At 44.0% G+C, this 20,832-nt stretch overlaps 1 protein-coding gene across 3 annotated transcripts in view; it reads right to left on the reverse strand.

Moving 5' to 3' along the window:
- The window catches only part of pard3ba (par-3 family cell polarity regulator beta a), a 143,828-nt gene that overhangs the window by 43,709 nt on the left and 79,287 nt on the right, over positions 1-20,832 (reverse strand). For all 3 annotated transcript variants that reach the window (XM_071464562.1, XM_071464563.1, XM_071464561.1), the window contains 2 exons: positions 12,067-12,282; positions 11,067-11,271 (listed from right to left, as the gene is read on the reverse strand). In XM_071464562.1, coding sequence (XP_071320663.1) covers positions 11,067-11,271; positions 12,067-12,282 — 421 coding nt within the window. The remainder of the gene's footprint in view (positions 1-11,066; positions 11,272-12,066; positions 12,283-20,832) is intronic.

The raw sequence follows: 20,832 nt of genomic DNA on the forward strand, positions 1-20,832 counted from the left end.
GCATCCTGTCAGCCTTGAGGAGGGAGGGAAGAAGAGAAGGAGCAAGGAAAGAAAACAAGGAAAGTAATAACAATCACTTTGCAGAAACCAGGTTACAAAAGGCTTCACAAAATGAAACAGATGATGAAAAAGCATAAATATAAAGTTATGTAAAATAACAACAATAAAACAACAAAGTAAAACACAATATAAGAGTCATCTCAGGTGAAATCAAGAAAAAAGGCCAGAAGAAACAAGTGAAAGCTCAAGATTTAAAAGATGATTCAACCAGCCTTTCTTCACTCCACAGCCTCGGGGGCCCTGACTGCAAAGACGCGGTCCCCTCTAATTTTAAGCCGGGACTCTGGAGCTGCCAAAAGACCTCTGGCCATGGATCTTAAGCTACATACAGGCTCATGTGGAATTAAAGTTTAGAAATATAAAAGTGCGGGCCATGAAAGAGCCTTAAAAGTAGTCAGCAGCATCTTAAAATCACCGTAGTTATGCTGCAGCAGACTCTGGATGAATGACAACAAGATCACAAGTTCTCTAAATATTCTAGGGTCGGGTTTCCTGCCAGACTGATTTATTTGCCGACCTCTGCAGCCGGTCAAAAGATTTTTGCTTAAGGTAAATGCAGCAATGAAGGTGTGAGAAGATAAGAGGGTGTATGGCAGGTTTGGTGTCTTTAAATTCCGATTTCTTGCAACAGATTTGACATGTTCAAAGAAGGCAGAAAACAGCTCAGAGAAAGTAAAGAGACTGGCCTGATATCCTATTTGCCTTGGAGAATGCATGGGAGAGGAAGACGGAGAGGCAAAAAGAAGCAGAGTGGGAGAAAGAAAGAAGAAAGGCAAGAAAGAACAAGTAAGAAAAAAGGAATTAAATGAGCGAGCGAGAAAAAGTGAGAGCTGGCTAAATAGCCTATCTGCCTTGGAGACTAAACGAGAGACACTAAGGATAAAAAACAGGCTGTGAAGTAAGAGAGAAAGAAAGAAAAAGTGAGGAGAAAAGAGGAGAGATGGATGGGTGAGCCAAAGCTCCTGTGAAAGTGCAGCTCGGCTGGGGATGAATAAGGAGCTTAGGAATATATAGAGGCAATGCTGTTGCGTTCGGAGGCACAGGGAGAACAGTTAATCAGCCAAGCAGAAATGTTATCGCAGTAATTAGATTGCTCTGTATGTATTTGTGGAGCAGCACACATCTCTCCGTGGAGTTTGCAGTAAAGAGAGAAAAGAGAGAGACAGATAGAGGGAGGGTGAAAGAGAAACAAACAGAGGAGTAGACTGAGAGAGACATAGAGAGAGAGAGAGAGAGAGAGAGAGAGAGAGAGAGAGAGAGAGAGAGAGAGAGAGAGATTAACACTATAGAGGGTTGTGATGTAACATGGTGCCTCCTTCTACTGCTCTGGCAACATGACGCGGCTTCACGGTGAGACTAGTCGGAAAATATTTCAGGCTCGGGATAGGCAGAATAACAGTCACAGCAGAAAATAGACAACAAGAGCTCTTTAAAATTGGTTTCCTGGTGGAAATGAGGATCAGGCTACAAGTGGACTGCCACCCAACAACAAGAGGTCACACCGGGCCACTGAAAGCTAGTTTTGATTGACGACAACATTAACCAATCCTGGCCTCTTCTTCTTCTTCCTTTTTTTTTTTTTGCAGAAAGCCCCACCTTTGTGCGATAATGAAAACAGCCAGGAGGCCCTGAGTTTTCCCCACTGGGCATAATTAAATCTATTTATCTGACTTTCTTCTCATGTGCCCTGCGCTGCATGCCAGCAATCTGGACCAAATCAGCTTCCATTAACGGCTGATATTAGCAACAAAAAAAAAAAAAAAAAGAAAGAAAGAAGGAGAGAGTGTGAGATAAAACTGCAGCTGAGAAAGATCCACCCAATGCTAATGGTAGTTAAAACAGCTTCACTTAGAGCATATTAATAATGCAGGGAGGAGGATGCGAGTGGAGGATTCATCCGTTGCTTCTTATTTTGATATCTAATACTTGAACGCGTGTTAACTCAATTTCACAGCAAAAGCACAGAGCAAATTCTCATCGGCCTGTGAAGTCAGCACCCCTGCTGCAAATACATAATGGTCAAAATGGGCAAAAGCATTTTAATATCTTTTTGTAAATGACTTTAATCTAACAGCTGGAGGAGAGAAGCTGGAGGCAGACAGACAGGTATGAGAGCACAGCAGGTAGTTCTCAGGGGAGCAGAAAGCAGATATGGAAAGCTTGTCTTAATCAACGCCTGGCCAGTCCCCCGAGAACTGATACTACAAGTCAGACAAAAGATAGAGTGATGGAGGGAAGAGAGGAAAAGAGGGGGGAGGGTGGGGGGTGGCTATGGATGGAAGGAAAAAAGATCTAGAGACAGAGAGAGGGGAGGAAGAGGAGAAGAAGTAGAGAGAATGTGGGGCTGAATGACAGACAACAGGAAAGTTAAAGGGAAAGAAGGAAGAGAGGAGGGAGGGAGGAAAGGAAGAATAAAGAGAAAGGGAGATCAAAGAAGGAAAATAACAAGTGACAGGAAGAAAGTGACGGAAGTGAGAAAAAAATAAAACACGGGGAAAGGAAAAGAGAGTGAAGCAGGGAGGCGAGCAAAGTGAGGGAGAAAAGGAGAGAGAGAGTGAACCAGTGAGGGAGGGGTGTGAGTTACTGGAGTGCTGCGCCGTCCAGGGGCTGCCTGGTGAAATATGGGCTTCCCTTTAATTGTTTTCCATTTTGATATGTGGCATATTTTAGCTATTCCACACAAAATCCGTCACCCTCGGCAATTTGTCTTGTCTTTCTTCTTCCCTTCCCACTTCTGTCAGGGGAATCCATTAATATTTAATGAGACTGCCGGGCTACACGCCTCATTCTCACACCCTGCCGGTGAGGAAGGTGGTGTATGTATGTTGTCTTTCTGTGTATGGAGAGTAAATACAGCAGCCAGGTGGTAAGTGGTGACCCCTGCACTCTCTGCTCTATACATCAGTGCTTTAAAAACGTTGTAGGAAGTCTCTGCAGTGACATCAATGCACACAGGGGAACCTCACAGTGCTGCAACGCTCGTACACTTGCACAGTTTCTGTACATGCACATTTACATACGAACAATAAAGCCTGCAAGTGGATTCGTAGATTAGAAGACTGTCTATTTAAAGGGTCAGTTCACAAAAAAAAAAAAAAAATTACAATAAAACTAACTTTATCACTCAGTCATAGTGGTATCTGCCCACATAATTTTGATGTGTCAAAGTTGGGAGATATTCCTTGAGTCTTTTAGTGCTTTGAGCACTTTTTACCTGCTTATAATATATCACTAAACTAAACTAAAATATAACTATAAGTTAGGAAAATAAGACCAAAACTGTCACACCAGCCGGAGTGTATTCATTGCTAAAAACTACCTGTGAACTCCTGTGCTGCTTTTTCAAAATTCTTAGCCTTTTCCCGGCTGGAGGCTGGAGAAAATGCCAGGTCACCGTGACTCCAGATGAGAGCCATTGGCAGACTGGGAAAGGTTAGACTCTTGGCTCCTCCAGCCCTCCACACATCCTCAGACAAGAAACACTTAACCTTCTCCGTCTGGAAAGCAGAGGTCACGCTCTGTGTGTGTGTGTTTGGGTGGAAGATACGTGAGGGGCCACAAGTAGAGAGAAGAGAGTGTGTGTGTGTGTGTGTTCCTGCATGTGTGTGTCATTAGCAGACCTTAAATGACAGAGGAAGTCCATCCATCACTCATGGCATGAAGATGACTGGATAGGACATGACCGCCATTGGAGGTGTAATCGCTTCCTGGCGCCCTGCATGTGTGTGCATGAGTACGTAAGATCAAATGCTAATTGGTCGTGACTGTTTCCTGTGGCCCTATGAATACCTTTAATTGGCCGGTGAGTGATGGGCAGTCGGCTGCCGAAATGCCGCTGAGCTGTCTGGCCGATACGAATGTGTCTGCACTTCAAACCGTCCGTCCCTCAGGGTCAATTCAAACGTCATAACTCGATAGGAACTGATGGATCGTGAAACTGATCAACACAAATGGAAGTCTCAGATCACAGTCTCATCTGATAATTACCTTAGGGCTGATAATTCACTGTACAAATGTTGGGTATCGTGTTCCTCAGCTGGATGAGTCAGACGTTAGCGGCAGAAATAAAAATGAGGCGTTTCATTCCTACATGAGATCTCTGCCATTTGAAATATGTGACATTTACTTTGGGACAATGATTGTTGGCAAAACTCTGGAGAATATTACAGCCTGATTAGCTTCCTGAAGATTGCTCCTTACATAACAGAGGATGTAAATGAGAATGGAAAATGAATATTATATATACAGTAGATAATCTGGTTGGCTATAAAGCTAGAAGGCTTGTAATTAATGAGTATAGACTTTGTGGCCCCCAAACTTCCTGGGAAACTCTGGAAGGAGGATGTAAACAAGTTGTTTAGAAGCCTATGAATAAAGTAATTAATTCTTCAACTGCTCTGCTGAGCTTCTTCATGGTCAAAATGCAGAGTCAGTCGGCATCCCTGCCCCCCCCCTCCCACCCCCCTCCCCTCCCTGCTCGACACCACAGCTGTAAATAAAAAGAGAGCTGTGAGCCAAACGGCTGAAGAAGAGGAAGGGAGGCAGGTGTAACGGGGGCATGAAAGACAAGAAACATAAAAGCCTTTCGTGTGAGAAGAGAAGGGGGAATTTCAAGGGGAAGGCGTGAGCGATGTAGAGAACGGCAGCGACAGAAAGTGAGCGGGACGGAGGGGAGGGGAAGGAAAGGCGGAGGCTTGTTGTTACTGCCCCTTTATCAGCTGATATATATGCATGAGGATTTCCTCATCATCTCCACTGTCAATTCCCCATCCCTCTGATATTTGACTGACAGCTCACATCAACACCAATATACCCACACATCATTTCAGGAAAGCTGCCCATCGCGCTGAATGGAAGGGTAGAAATGGAGGGAAAAAGTTAATTTGTTTTTCCGGCAGCTGCCGACGGTGATAGCGTCAGTGTCTGTTTGCCTCCATGGCAAAGTTGTAAATTAGAATTGTGCCTGAATAGCGAGCATGCGAAGCTGCTTCTGCTGCGCAAAAGCTCATTTTCAACAACGGTAAAAATACTTGGCAGCTTTTTATATTTAGGGCAGCAGGAGTCTCACAGGGAGCAAATTGTGCACAAATGTGAATTATGAAAAGAAATAGCTGTCATTTTAAGACCACTCTTTCTCTATGAAGGATGATTCCCTGCTTGCTGTTAACAGTATTTCAATGTTACAGTACATTTATGGGGTTGAGGGGACAACTGCCTTAGGAATTGTACTGGCAGATAAGCCTGAGAACCATAACGGCTTCAAATGACAGGGACTGACAATATATAAAGAAACTGACAGGACAAACATACACATCTATATAGTATATATCCACACACATGTACATATAAATAATCAGTTCTGGGTTGTGCAGGTTACAACTAACAGTGGATAAGAGAGGTGATATTAACCCTCAGTGGGATTGTTGTCTCTGTTTCCATCATTTCCACCTGTGCCTGACAAACGCAGCAGGTTTTAAATGTAGAAGTGGAAGAATAGACACTGCTCGGCTTCCCGTTCCCTCCAAACATGTGTTTAAGGCAGCCCTGATTAGTAAGCCACAGCGCTGCCTTCCATACATGTCAAGTGTTGCAAAGAAAGTGATATGTGGTTTTGCATACATTATTTATGGAAAGATAAAGAGATGAATAGAGATGAAGAGAGAGAGAGAGAGAGAATGCTTATCCACAGGAGGTAGGTGTGTCCTCTGTGCTAAAAGCGTGGCCTTATGCATATTTTACAAAAGAGAATACTAACACTAATAAATACTCTCTTCAAGACTCCACTCCACATCGGTGCCGCTAACAGCCCTTAAATGCCAGATGAGATGGCGGATCAAAGAAATCCACCTGCAGTGCATTAACCAACGGTGGGATTAGGTACTGCACCTTCAATTTACCTTCATCGCAGCTTAGAGTCACTGCTAAGACACCCACACAAACATGTCACAGGGATTTTGGTATGCCTGCCTAACACTGCTGACAACCAGGGCCTGTTCAAATAGTTGTCTACATCTATCCTCCCTTCACACCTTCCCTGTCCTTTCTTTGTGTTGTTTACACATTCAAAGCCACAACCTGTAACACACCCAAGGTCTCAGCATCGCCAGCAAAAGAGCCTTTATCATATAAGAGCTATAGCCTTTTTATAAAAGCTTTTATATTTGCCACACTAAACCTCCATTACCATGTGCTCCCTGGGAAATGCACAGGAAATGATAGGTTTCACTTTCCTTGTTTGTTTGGAGTAAAGAGAACGAGAACTGGGTCGTTACTGTATTACAGGCAGTGATCGCCATCATGCCAGAACAGGCAAGGAAAAGAGCAGCAACGACAGAAACATCACACGCACAGAATCCAAGGAGCAACATGTCTTCTGCTTGTTTAATTGGCGGGAGGTCACAGAGCTCCTATTAGCACACTTAATTGTAGAAAATCATGAACTAGTGCGAATTCAAGTGGGACTTGAAAGCTCATTGAGTCTAATGTGGCCTGGCTGAATCAACAATTCATTCAAGGACAGAGAGAGATGGAGTGGGAAAGAAACACTCAAGTACAGAGGGCTGAGAGAAGAGATGAAAAGAGGCAGAAAAAAAGCAGAGGAAGGCGAGAGAAAGGATAGAGAGAGGGAGGAAGGGAAACAAAGACATTTCAGACTACAGAGAGGAGAGAGGGCTTATCATGAAACTAAAAAAAGGGGAGCAAGGGCTCAGGGAAGGGAATGAGGAGGTGGAGTGCACAATAACAGCAGTAATCCATCAGAAATCATCTTGCAGCGGGCCCCTCCACTTTGACAACAAGGCTTTGGTTCTGCACAGCACAGCCCACCAGTGACTACCTTTCAACCCTGCACATCCTGCTGCTCTGCGATAGGATAAGAGCGGAACGGACGGCGCTAATTGGCTTGCTTCCCTGTCGGATTTCTTCAGCGCTGCAAACAGAGGAGTGGGGGAGAGGATATATCATGTTGTATGTGGATTTGTAAACAGCGGATCAAAACGGCGGCTTTCATGTCCCTTAAATTGGTTGACGGGTGTTTGTGCGCCGTCACAGTGGGGACGCGTGCTGATAGCGACAGCTAAACATTGATCCTGACTGACTGAGTGACTGACGGGACGCGGGGACAGACGGGATGTGTCACGGCGGCCAGCAGGGCCAGTGGGGCAGCTGAGCAATGATACACCCAGCGATTGGTGGCGCGCACTCAAGCAGACAGGGTCACATGTGTCTGTGAGGAGAACGGAGAGAATAAAAATACACACGGCTTCTTCATTCAGCTGCACATCAAATGTCACTTAGGAGCGAAGACTCACTTGATGACACAACCAGAGGATGTTAGTCACAAGCTATATCCTTCAAACCCTGACCTCCTGATTAAGTCATGCTGGATCAGGCCATAATACGTCTAATCCCCACACAAAAATAAGACAGGGTATGAGCTCCAGAGTTACTGCCACCATCAACTTCCCAAACTTGTAAAAATATCAATCTGTGGCGCAGTTTAGAGGAAACTCGAGCCTTTGCTTGTAAAAGGAAATAATATTGTTGGAAGGGGTTCTATTAAAATCAAAAAGTGTAATGTGAATATCCGTGTTTGATGAAGACATCTGAAACCTCTGACCAGGTTATTCTCTTTGTTCGACAAGAGTGCACGGACGCCAGGAGAAAACAGCAGAGCCGAGTTGCAGTGTTAGTCTTTCTGCGGTCTGTCAGCGGCGCGGCCCCCGAGGCTACGTTCCAGGCGAAGGCTTCACTGCTGTCTGCTGAATACAGACAAGACAAGCAGTCACCCTCTGCTGAGGAAGGTCTGAAGGACACTGCCATTTGTCTTGGCTTATTTAGCAATCAGGGAGACGAGATGCGAACAGCGCTTTCGAGAGGCTGGTGATGGAAAAGGGGAGAAGCCAATCTGAGGCCGGCTCACTTCAGGGAAACAGGAGCATGTGCGGAGTGAGAGGACGGAACAGGCTGAAAGCTGCGTCTTAAATCTCACGATGCAGCACCTTTTTTTGGCCAATAACTAACACTATGTTTAATTTGATGGTTGTCTTATTTCCACACGCTGCAATTTATCAAAACTCTGGCACCCATCCAGGTAAAGGCTGGACCATGTGGCTGATGATAATATCAAAATTGAAAAAAACAACCCCACGTTCCAAGGTCCATTTTGTAGCTATTCTGGAGCTTTTACTCTCATCTCAAGATCTTCATCAGCAGATAAAGTTTTCCTAGTTGCAAATAAATTATGAGAAGAATTTTGACTATAAAACACAGCATCCTATTGGCAATCTGTCTCAGACTTTTGGCCTTTTATTAGAGTGTACATCTTCCCTCTGAGTTTCGGACTAGTGTCTGAGTTAATCCTTTAAACTCAAGCACTTTCATTAGGCCTGCTGGTGTAATGATGTAAAAGATGTACTGAGACAGGAGCTATGAAGAGAATCACATATGGATTTAGCAAAAAAAAAAAAAAGGTGATTTCCAGGTCACCTTACTGTTTGCAACAAACTGCCGCCAAAAACAACTTGTTCCTCAAATACTGGCGCAGATAAACTAAACATTTATGGCCTCTGAAAGGACAGAGCCGACTTCCAGCGTTTGTTGTGCTAGCCGCTGTTGCGCACACTTCCACTGCAGAGGTAAATTGAGGTCATATGTTTATAATCTGCCCTTTTCCTAATGCTGCCATTGGAGTAAAATAACATTTGAGAGCTGCAATTAGATTGAACCGTGCAATACTCCAGCTAATTAAGTCATATTTCAAGTTCAATAACGATCAAGTCGGCCAGATAAAGGCCAGGGAGAGAGAGGGGCTGGGCGTGATGCAACAATCTGGAGGCTTTTTACAATGCTCAGTTCTATTGTTGAGTTAGAAAAGCACTCAGCGTCTGTGCTTGGATCAACAGGCGGGCTGGGTTTGAGTGTTTCCGACTAAAGTGGTCAATTCAAAAAGGCTGAGTTTGCAGATGAAAACAATAAGAGAGAAGGCGTGTAGCAACGTGCACAGGTGTGCCAGCATTCACATCTGCATCAAGAAGCTAAAAGCAGTAATGGGAGTTAATGGTGCCTGATTTTGTTTATATGGATATTTAAATAAATTCTCCTTGTTCTTACCGCTGCATTTCAATCAATACTCCTTATCTTGAATCATGAGAACTTCTAAATTATTCATTCATTATTCATGGCCTGAGCTCAGCCCAGTCCAGCCGCCACATACTGAACTCCCTCTCCCATTGCACTTAATTGCCTTTACTGGCTTCTAACATGATCATCATCTGTAGTGTAAAAACTCCAGATTTCCTCACAGTCAGAGGAACAAATAGGGTCCATCATAATCATAAAAGCCTGAGACAGAGTGGAGCATCTCTCCTATATGGCTCCTGAGAGCAGAGTGTTGATTAGTTGCTGGGTGGCAGTAAGCTGAGCCCGAGTTTGGTGTGTCTGGTATACAGCACCAGAGCTGAGAGCAGGCACATGTGTGAAGAAACGCGCTGCTGTTCCCACTTTTTCCGCCACCTTTCACCACATTCATTAGGGTCTGCTGTTAAATTTGGTCATTTTGAAACAAGGCTACTTCTAGAAATTCTGCCACCCACCGTGGGGTTACCTTGTGTTGATGTGTGTGCAATGATGCAAAGTTTGAGGCTTTATTAGGGCTGACCTTTACAGGGGCAGCTGTAATAAAGAAAGTAGCTTGAGAGAAACAAAAATCCTAACACCAACATAAAAACAGAAAAAAATCAAATAAAATGGTGCTGTATGCTTGCGGAGTATAGATGCTTAGATTTCCTTCCAACATTCATGTAAACACAATCTGTCACACAGCTAGCAGTGTCAGCTTCTGCATATTTGCCTGTTTCTGCTGCAGAGAAACTGGAAACGCTTGATGTTTGTAATAGATTAAACTATTCACGACGCCAGAGGACAAAGGTGAGTATATTTCATCAGGGAAATGAAACGCTAGATAGACTGGATTTTCAGTAGGTTTACGCTCAAACGCCACCTCCCTGACACATGTTCTTGTACGTAACTCTGCTTCTCTGACGTCTCTCAGTGTCCTTCATCTTGCCCTTCCCATCCCTGCCCTACTCTCCACTACCGGGCTCACCGTGTGAACATCTCTTCCATTACTGCCCTTGACACTGTGGCCGATTGGATTCTTATCTGCCATCTGTAGGCCGACGCTCAGCCTGCGCTATCTCTCACCACAGCCTAATTGAATCTCAAGTGTTGGAAGTGTGGTGATACACTGACCACACCGTGTCACTGCCAATAGATAAGGATTGCAGTTGGAGGATTGGACCACCGCAATCACGATGGGGACACATTGATAAAGGGGTGACAAGGGGTTTGGGTTTGTACTGTGTCGCTGGGACTTTGCTTGGATTGAGAGATAATGGATGCCCTCCATTACCGATAAGGTTGTGTTTATATCCAATAACCCAATATCCCTTAATCCAGCTGTGTTCAGTGGGTAATTTGCTGAAACTAAACCAGGGTAAAGCAGGGCAATGTGTTGCTGTTTTCCATAGATTTCTACATTAAACCTAAATTCAACTGTTTGCACATCAGATGTTTTGTTTCTTTCGCAGCTACAAAAATGCTTACGAGGTTGTAGGTGTCATTTAAACCCACCTAACGCAGCCTGAGACTGAAAAATCTGTGCCACACCAAGATAGAAATGTAAATAGCAAGTAATTTCCCTGAAAGTCGGTGCAGTTGGGTCGGAAAAGTAAAAGTAATTACCATCTTGTTGATGCTTTAGGATAAGACCTTGGGGGTTACGGGGTGGTGATGAAATACAAGCCTCATTACCTGCTCATTTTTAGCTCACGCTTCTTGTTAAGCAGGTGACCTTTTCAATTTAGAGAATCAAGGTACTGGCATGGCAGCCTCTGGAACTACACTAACCAATTGCAAAGAGTCACCTTAGTGCCTGAAAGTTCAGAAAAGGTAAAAATTAAAATTCTTAATAGACTGGATTATTAAATAACATTCAGCTCTCCTACCTTAAGAGGCCAAATCCTTTCTTTTTGGTCTTCTTATCCAGATCTTCCACAGAATCATCTGCTTTCTTCTTCCCTTTGATCTTCTTCTCTTTCTTCCTTTCTTTGGTTTTCTTCTTCTTCTTCCCGTCTTCAGCGTCCAGGCCCTGGCGAGAGGAGCTGCTGGCGGGTGTTTCGTGACCGGAGCTCACCTCTGACAGGTCGTCGTCTGAGGAGGGGGGTGAACGGTTCGCGTGGTTAGACACGGAGGGGTGAGGGCAGAGGTTGCAGTAGATAGCACAGACACAGCTGTAACATGTTACTCATAAATGCAGCTGCATGCATTACATTTAGTATTTCATTTAGTACCCATGTCTGCTGTTCAGTGAGATACTTAAGTCTTCTGTAAGGCAGCTTTTCCCCCAGTGCAGGGGGCTATGGAGAATTTTCACCAACATGCAGAGACCAACCCAAAACAAAACACAACTGGGTCAAACAGTAGCTGGAAATTCTCATTTCCTGTTTAATGTTTGGGCGAGTTGCTAAAGCCTAAAAATAATGCTAATTTTAACACAACAGTAGACGGCTAATTTTTCACACTCCAGATTTTTCCTAACATCATTAGCCAACATCCAGCATTAACTCATAATAATTTTAGCTAACATGGAGGATTGTAATTTCCACAGTAATCACACACACACACAACATCCCACATGTCTGTGGGTTCACAAGGTAGAGCATTAAAATATGCTGCTGTAAGATATAAAGTTGCTCTTCCTAAATTGCTGAGTGGATAAAATCATGTAGCATTTCATTAAGGTACTTAGGCTAAGCACTGTCCCTTGGCAGGCCTCTGGCTCTTCTCGAGTGCCAGTGTGTTATAAAGCCTAAGGGATGTGTATTGGCAGTGTTGTCCCTAATTTAAAATGGATACAATGTCTAGGGAAGAATGTGATATTATAGCAGCAGTGCCAGTGCCTGAACCTGCTATTTCTGTTTTCAAAATGCTGATGAAAAGTCTTACCATCTTCAGAAGGTCCGTCGTACGACTTGTCGATGGCGATGCGGAAGCTCTGGTTGCATCCCCGCCCCCGGACCATGTGCGGCCGCGGGCGATGAAAGGGCACCTGGGCTTGGCTGTGACTCTGCTTGGCCTCCGACACGGCCGTCTGCAGGCTCTCCAGGGAGCTGGACTTCCAGAGGCCCAGGGTCGGGCCCAGAGCTCCATCAGCTGAAGGCTCTGAGCGACAAAGGAGACAAGAGAGGGTGGGAGGGCCCGTTAGCAAAGGAGGTGGACGGATCTTAAACAGAGGAAGAGAGGGAGAAGGGAGGGTAATGGAAAATGAAAGAAAACAGCCTGAGTGATGGAGGAGGAGGGAATTTGGCTCCAAAGTGAGATAGGCACTGATACAATGAGACAGAATGATGTGAAATGTTAAAGCGACTCTTGGTATCGAGAGCAGAAGCTTTTAGCTAAATGTATCCCACTGCTTGCAAAACAAATATAGAACTCATCTCATACAGTAACATTTCCTTGTTTGAAGTATGAAACTTTTTAAAATCTTAATGCTGCTGGAAATTGAATTTAGGTTAGAATCAGTTCATGTAAGAATTGCAGGAGGGAGCTGGGACAACACATTTCTGATGAGTTATAAGAGGGTGCACTAGAGTCAGAATTTAGATGATTGTAAAGTTATCCTTCGCTTGTACAGGCGGCGGTACCCAGAAGTGATGTAGATGCAATCAGACAGATGATACGTCTTTTAATCATGATCATCTCCTGAAAAGTATTGAAAAGAAATTTTTTAAAACTTCCTACTTTGAAATTTGTGATCACTGCTTTTCTCACTTTCCTTGATTGAAATTAAATTGAAATCTCCTGCATACTTCTTAAGGAAAATCTTATAGAGTCTGGCCTGTGTCATGAGAATTATAGACTTTTTCAATGGTTTCTTGGAATCACTTAATATATTTTTCAATTTATAAAAAACATACATACATTTATAATTATATTTTAATCTCTTAATATCTTTAGGCCTTGGATTCTTGAAGGCTTATGTGCAGATTTAGTCGGCTTTTCAAACCTGATCACCTGATTCTAGCTTTAATACCTTTTTTGGAATGAAGCTCAAAAAGGTTAAAAAGGCAGAAATATGAAGCGATGAAGGTGAAATGAAGAGAGAGAGGGGGGGAGAGGGGAGGGGAGGGGGTGAGAAACAGACTTGACATAAACAGGGAGAAAGTCAGAGACTTATAGGAGAAACATAAAGGAGGGGGGGAAGAAACAATGAATGAGGTGGAGTGGTACAGGGACAGGTGAGGAGCGGCACTATAGGAAGTGACAGGCTCATGCATAAGCAAGAGAGAGGGGGAATAAATGAACTGCCATCATACTGTACTCAGGTATGGCCTCCAACTCGAGAGAGGAAGAAAGGGGAGACGGAGGAGCAGGAAAGTGATGAAGGCCACAGCGGATTCAGCAGGGGAACGGAGAGCAGGGGAGGAGGCGCCGGGGAAAGAGTGAGGAAGGCTGGGAAGGTTTGAGGAAACACAGAGCTGTAAGAAAGATGGGGGGAAAAAAAGAGGAGATGTCACGCAGATCCAGCTGCTGCCAAAGTGAAACCCACCCTCCGAGTGAAAGATAGGTGACCAAGAGGGCCTACCCCTCCCACAATGAAACAGTGACAAGCACTCAAAGAAGTTACAGACAGGTTTCTAACTGCGTTTTTTTTTTTTTTTCTTTCTGAAACTTTCCTATAGGGATGACTTTCTCGCATCATGGCACTCACTGCTTAAGACGTGTTTTTTTTTGTCATTTCGGAGGCTTCAAAGCTCCAAAGTGGAGCGGGGAGAAGGGGAAGTGAAACTGAAGCGGTGATAGAGTCAAAGGAGGGGGGAAAAGTAAGCGGAGCGTTGCTGCCTTTTAAGTCCTAAATTGACTTTCTGAGAGGAAGTGGGATTTATGGGGAATAAGGGGTTATAAATAGAGAGGGGGGGAGCGCTCAGGAATAAAACGCTCAATTTGAGAGGCAGGATTTGTGTCACAAATGTAATTACGGCTGTCCAGCTCGCAGCCTGATAGTATTAAGCTCCTTGCCAGCGCAGTGCTGCACTATACACAGAGAGACTGTGTGTGTCTGAGTGCGTGGGCACGTGTGTGTTTACTACAAAATGTGAGAATTTTCTTCCAAGTAAAAAAAAAAAAAAAAAAAATTTAGAGTCATGATACTGCCTATTTGAGATAGTGTGTGTCCTTGACCGCCTGAGATGAAATAGCAGAAGAAATATGAGCACAATTCACTTTTGAAAGAGAGTGTGTGTTTTTGTGTGTGTGTGTGTGTGTGTGTGTGTGTGTGTGTGTGTGTGTGTGTGTGTGGGGCTGTGAGTGCACTCATTCCATGCATGTCAGGCGGTTGAGGCTGGAGGTAAATGAATAATGAGGGTTTAATAGGATGGATGAGCGGGGGAGAGGTGGCTATCATCGCCAGCTCGATCCAATGGAGGGTGAAATCAGCGTTTATCACATATCGCTGCCCGCTGTGCCAGCAGATGCTCTCACGGATCCGTTCGCATCATGTCTGCCTGATTGCCACTGATTCAAGCTGGTGCACATATTTGACAAACAGCCTACCAGCCAAACAGCCCAGGACGACGGACGATGCCCTTCACAGCTGTAACACTCCTCCATCCGAGATCAAGCACTTGTGTCACGTTCTCACTTTCTGTTTTGCTCTATTAGCAAGTGGTGAAGTGGGCAGACTTATTCTGGGCGTCAGGGGTTTTTGGAAGATGTGTTTTTCTGCAAAGACACAAAATGGGTTTCCATCCAAAGCGCATTTTGAGCAAAATCTATCAAAGAAAAAATCTCCATCCACAACCCTTATGTGAATATTAGGAGTTGGTTCGTCAAGATAAACAGTTGGTGGCACTAATTATCCAGTCGGGTGCCATTAAAGCATTGCAGAGGAAGAGGGTGCAGTGAGATGAAGTAATTAAAAGAGCACCACCAAACCTGTTGGGAATGTGACATTTCTGTTTGTTTCATGTATTAATTTGAGTGAGGCTAAAATCTCCTCATCACTTCAACTCCTTTGTACTTTGTTGCATTTTGCTTTTATTGATACACAAGCTTTTTCACTTGAGCCAAGCGTAAAAACGTTTTGGGAGTATTTCCAGTGTTTCCACTTTTTTAATGTGCAGATTGAAAAATGCCCACCTAATGTTAGGTGGTGGCACTTGGAGCCATTCAAAAACTTGGATGAACATAAACACCCAGTTGAATCATCGGCAAAAATGATGAGTAGCCGTGTACTTAAAGTCAAAGGTACGAGCTTCTGTTCATAAAAACAAAAAGAAAAATCATATACAACCCCTGAGATGCATTTCAGTAGAAAACATCCATGAGTCTGTTGAGCTAAGATAAAAATTCTTTGTGGAGATCTGCAGAGAACCAGGAAGTTGTTGACTGTGGAAATTAGCTTTTCCCTCCATTTTTTTTTTAAGTTCTTTTACGCAGCTGATTGGAGGAAAAAACAAGTATTGGAGTCCGTATGTATGAACATGAGGATTGTAGTAAACAAACTAATGGAAAAGAATATGACTTTTCAGAAACAAAAGTTGACACAATTAAAACTCATAACTCTAATATAAATCTGATCTGTAGAGGTTAAATTATACTGATACTTATTCAACCTATTTGACAAGTGACTTCTGGGAAATGTGGTCTAAGAACATTCTTGATGCTAAAAAACGTTACCAAAAACAAAGACCCAGCCATCTGCCACTTTGAAATGGTGCTTACATCCCACACTAAACACACAAACACTCTCAAGCATCCGCAAACATCCACCGGAAATCCCACTGCCTCTGTACTGTACCACAACGTGCGCGTGCTATAAACCACCTGTGCACAGGTACGGCCTACCCACGCACACACCTCTATGTGATATGTATATAGTGGGACTTCAGTAGAGGTTGACTGCTGCCGTGTCTGTATTGAGCAGACAGCAGGGAAGTCTTTGCCTGGAACGTAGCCTCGGGGTCCTGCTGTGCTGACAGGCCCTGCTAGGACTAACACCGCTCCATGATGCTGCTTTGTACCTGAGAGAGTGTCAACCTTAAAAAGTGAGTGTGACACACCTGCAGCCTGCGACTGAGGCACACTGATACACCCAAGTTCCACATTCATGTCAGCACGTTATCGATCATGATATTTTGTGGGAATAATTGCAGTCTCACTTTAAAATGTGTGTTTTCCTACAGCCGGCAGGAACTATCAATACTGGATAAAAGTTGTCTGCACACAACTCTCTAATTATTTCATCCAATGAACACAAGAATAAATGAACTCAAAAATATCCAAATTACAGGCTTTGCTATGCAGACTCTGTGTGTCGTTAAATTTAATACGCCTCTCAGCACACACAAACACACACTGCTAATCCCTGCCACCCTCTTTTACCTTATTACAATATCCAATCCACGTGGTAGTTAACACCAAACTATCGAACTGGATATTGTCTTATTCATAATAAAGCTGACAGTGTTTCAGTGAAGACCTACAAACAAGCAGACACACACACACACACACACACACACACACGCACACACGCACACATCCACACATAAACCCTCCTACAGTGTCTCAGCAGGGTCTTAACACTTACCTATCAACTGGACAACAATGTGCTCCACAGCAAGCAGCTTCGCAGTGGACTGGCTGAAAGGTTGCCACGGTTACAAGAAAGTGCCCCCTCCACCAAAACCGCTGGGGGTGGTGGTGGTGGTACAGAAAAGGTAGGGTTGTGTGTGTGTGTTGCCAAGGAGATACTGTAGCCAACAGTGAAAAAAGGGGAGTGTTGCTCCTGGCTATAGTTCTTTAAATTAGGTACAGAGAACACACAAACACACACACACACACACACACATGAATCACTTCAAACATACTTAGGGAAACACACATGTAAGGCACACAGAACCACACACACACTTTTCCATCTAGGATCCAATCTCAGGACTGGCTAATAAAACCTGGAGCTGTTGTTCTGGAGCCCAGTAAAACAGGCCCTGACCTGCACTCTGCTATAAACAACACAGGACACACACAGACACACATTCACACTACACACCTGTACAACAAAGCCTCTCCTCAGTGCTAAGACTGCTCAGCAAAGGTTATTGAATTGAATCCTTACAAGGGATAAAATGGCCCCTTCCTGTGTTACACTGTTTACACTGTTTCAATAAAAGTTATTTAATTCAAAGGAAGCCTTAAACAGCCCTGAATTACGACAGATATTCACAATCCTACCTCGATAAATGTTTACAACTGGATTTCAGTTCTGTAGACCAGACAGAACACACGCTGGTCTCTCATGACACTTATCTTCATGGCTTCACCTTTGATTAAATGTACTGAATACAGGTCTTTCAACCTTGAAACCTACGATGACATGTGAGAGGTAGAAAGAGAAAAGCATCATGGGTGTAAAGCCTTTGTCGTCTCTAAACAATTCAGCCTGCATTATTCTCCTTTTCTTACATTGGAAACCAACAGTGTTGTGTCTGTCTCTTAAAACTGTCTTTCCTCTCTAATCTGTCTGTGGCACGTGTCCTCAAGCTGCTTGGTTTGTGCTGGAGATGCTAATCTTTAGAACGGGTTAAAAATATATAGTTGAGTTTTTAAAAAATGCCAAGTAGTTTCTTAAAACAGCTGGGCACTGTAGTTTTTAGCCAACATTACTCAAACCAGAGTAAACAGCACATTTGTTGGGGACTATTTTAACCTGTGGATTAATACACATTTAAATTCACCAGTATTTACAGCATTGGGACAGAAAATTATTCTAACCCCAGAGCAACGTTAGGGTTCATTGATGTGTTTTAATAGTTTCTGAACAATAATGGAGCTCTGTGACACAGAGCAATAAGCTGTGTCAGCCCACATCTGTTAGGACGATCAGTTCATTGCTGGTTTTGGTCTTTTCATGACATCTGTTGACAGTAAGAAAAATACAAAACATCCTTTGAAACGTGAATAATGTTTTGGCACAGCAACTATTTTCACATGACGAAGCTGACTTCAAACCAAATCACTTCAGACAACTGTATGTCCACTTAAAGCAAATGCAACTCATGTTACAGCCAATCAAAACTCCTCTCCAACGAAAGACCTGTCCGATCATTAAGCATCCCTCCATCACTATTTGAATGCACTCAGCTACATCAGAGGCAGAGAATGAAGCTGGATGGAGGCGCTGCCCTGGCAGTAATTGTGTTTAGCTGTTTAGATGTATGAGGGTATGGGGACATATGGGCTGTATGTATTTAGCCTCCAACTAGATGAATGGCTTTAATAACTGGAGGGGACTTAAAAGGCCATTTCATAATTACTGCTTACCTCTGCTGGATTACAGCAGCACGGCAAGGGTGGCAGAGTACGGATGAGGGTTGGAGTGGGACATGTGCCATTTGTAAACGCGTGGCGGATAAAAATGCTTGTGCAATGAGGGAGAACTGTCGAGAGCATAAATTCAGACAAACACATACACACACATGCCTGCATGATGCTATCCTTGTGAAGGCCCCTACACTGACTCCTAAACCAGCTGCTTAGCTCTAATGGAGGAATCAGTAAACGTGATATTTATGCCATGACCAATCATAGATTCCAGCGTTTCACAACCTGCATGATGTGCAATGTGTAGAGAGCTTGTTGTGGATGTTGTCAAGGCAAAACACTCTGCATGTTAGTCTTATCATGAAACATCCAGAATTAGATGGTAGAAAGTTTTAGACCTGGCTCAAAAGTGACCCAAGGAAAAAGAGCACAATTAGACCGGATCCAAGATCCTGGTGGGGGATCCTGGTGCCTACGACTAAGAGGTTGACCATGTAATTGTGACGTCCCCTGGATGAGTCTGGTTGGGAATCTTATTTACATGTGGACTCCTTTCTGTTATCACTTATTTCCTGCCACTTCATGATACAGCAACTAAACAGAGCTGTTATTCACTCCACTTGGACCCACATGGGTCCATGCAGAGACCAGAGAAATGTGGCAATATATAATATCTGTTAGACCCTTTTATTTCAATGCTGACTGATCTCAGTTTAACATGATGCTAATTCTTAATTTAACCTATAAAAAATGAGGTTTTAAGTCATCCTTTCCTTCCATGCAAGCAGAAGCGGCTCAGAAACACAATAAACACACACATACACAGATGGTGCTCGCATAGACACAGAATGATCAATCAATTCAAATCGACGCAACATGGTGACTTTCAACTTTTATCAACAATGACACGCCGGATGCGAAGAACCGAGGGACGATGGGAGAAAGAAAGAACGAGGGAGACAGGGCGAGATAAGGAGCCAATGACAGCGAGAGGCAGAGTTACACAGCAGCCAAACAAAGACTGTGAAAACAAAGCCGAGGCTTCAGCGCTGGCAGGACGCTGGCTGGTTTTAAAGTCTCATTGTGCAGAGAAGAAACAACGGGGACTAATGGGCACGCAGCGCGATGGCACCGGTGGCTGCGCTGCAGAGTTAGCTGTCAGCTAGGCAGCAGCAAACACCCAGACAAACAGGAAAGACACGTGTGGAAAGCAACACGCACAAAAGAGCGAAATAAAAACAGACAAACAAATATAAATTGAAGCAAAAGCAAACAACACCACAAGCAAATGTAAGCAGATGTGCATGAGGCTGAGACGCAGCATTGCAGTATAATCCTCTGCACAGCCCCAGTGCTGTGTGTGTGTGTGAGAGAGAGAGAGAGAGAGAGAGAGAGAGCTGGATGGGCTCCCAGGTGTGTTGTAAGAGGGCAGCCTGCTGCCAGGGGAGATGTTAGACTCTAAGGGAGAGAAATGGTGGGATGAATGAGGGGATATCTGTCCATTACTCTTTTGGCTGTCTGCAGGGTGTTCACAAGCACGCGCACGCGCGCACACACACACACACACACACACACACACACACACACACACACACACACACACACACACAACACACACGGAGGCTCGAGGAGATGCTGGGCTGGGTAGAGGAAACTCAGAGACTGGAGCATGTTCACCATAATCACATAAGGCTGGGACAGATACAGCTGCAGAGGATGGAGAGGGAGAGAGAGAGAGAAAGAGAGAGAGAAAGAGAGAAGTGGAGATAACAGAGACAGAGAGAGAATAAAAAAAAAAAGGATCAGCCTGTTGAGAGAAAGAGAATAAAAGTGATCATAAAGAGAGAATCAACTGTAGGAGAGGAAGAGGGAGAGAAGAGAAGAAAGAGAGATGGAGGTTTGGGATTGAGAGGATACTAAAAGTGGGGATGAGCCTGGCGACAGAGAGCAGGAGACAGAGAATAATCAAGAGAGAAGCGATTGGGAAGAAGCGGGAAAGTGGTAGCAAAGATGAAAGGGGGGGAGAAAAAAAAGAAAAAGAAACTAAAAGCTCTATTGAAGATGGAGACTCCTAAGACTGGAGAATCAAGGGAGAAGAAAGAGAGAGGGAGAGAGAGGGAGAGTAAGTGACAGAGAGAGAGATGGAGCAAGAGGAAAGATAGAGAGAGTTAGAGGAGTGAAGCGCTCCTTGCAGTGGCTCTAGCCAGAGAGAAAAAGGGTTTTATCCAGATTAAAGAAGCCAGGCAGGCCTCTTAAGACCATCCGCCTAATGAAATATGTCAAAGCCCATAAAGAAACACTGAGGCCATTTAGGCAGGAGGGTGGTGGGGAGGGGGCTAGGAAAATACACTGCGTCAGCAAAAATGAAAAACACGCAAAAGCCCTGTCAAT

Source organism: Trachinotus anak, unplaced genomic scaffold (genome assembly GCF_046630095.1).
Source record: "Trachinotus anak isolate AG129_WGS33_773 ecotype Australia unplaced genomic scaffold, CSIRO_AGI_Tana_v1 ptg000026l, whole genome shotgun sequence".
In the NCBI taxonomy this organism is placed as follows: domain Eukaryota; kingdom Metazoa; phylum Chordata; class Actinopteri; order Carangiformes; family Carangidae; genus Trachinotus; species Trachinotus anak.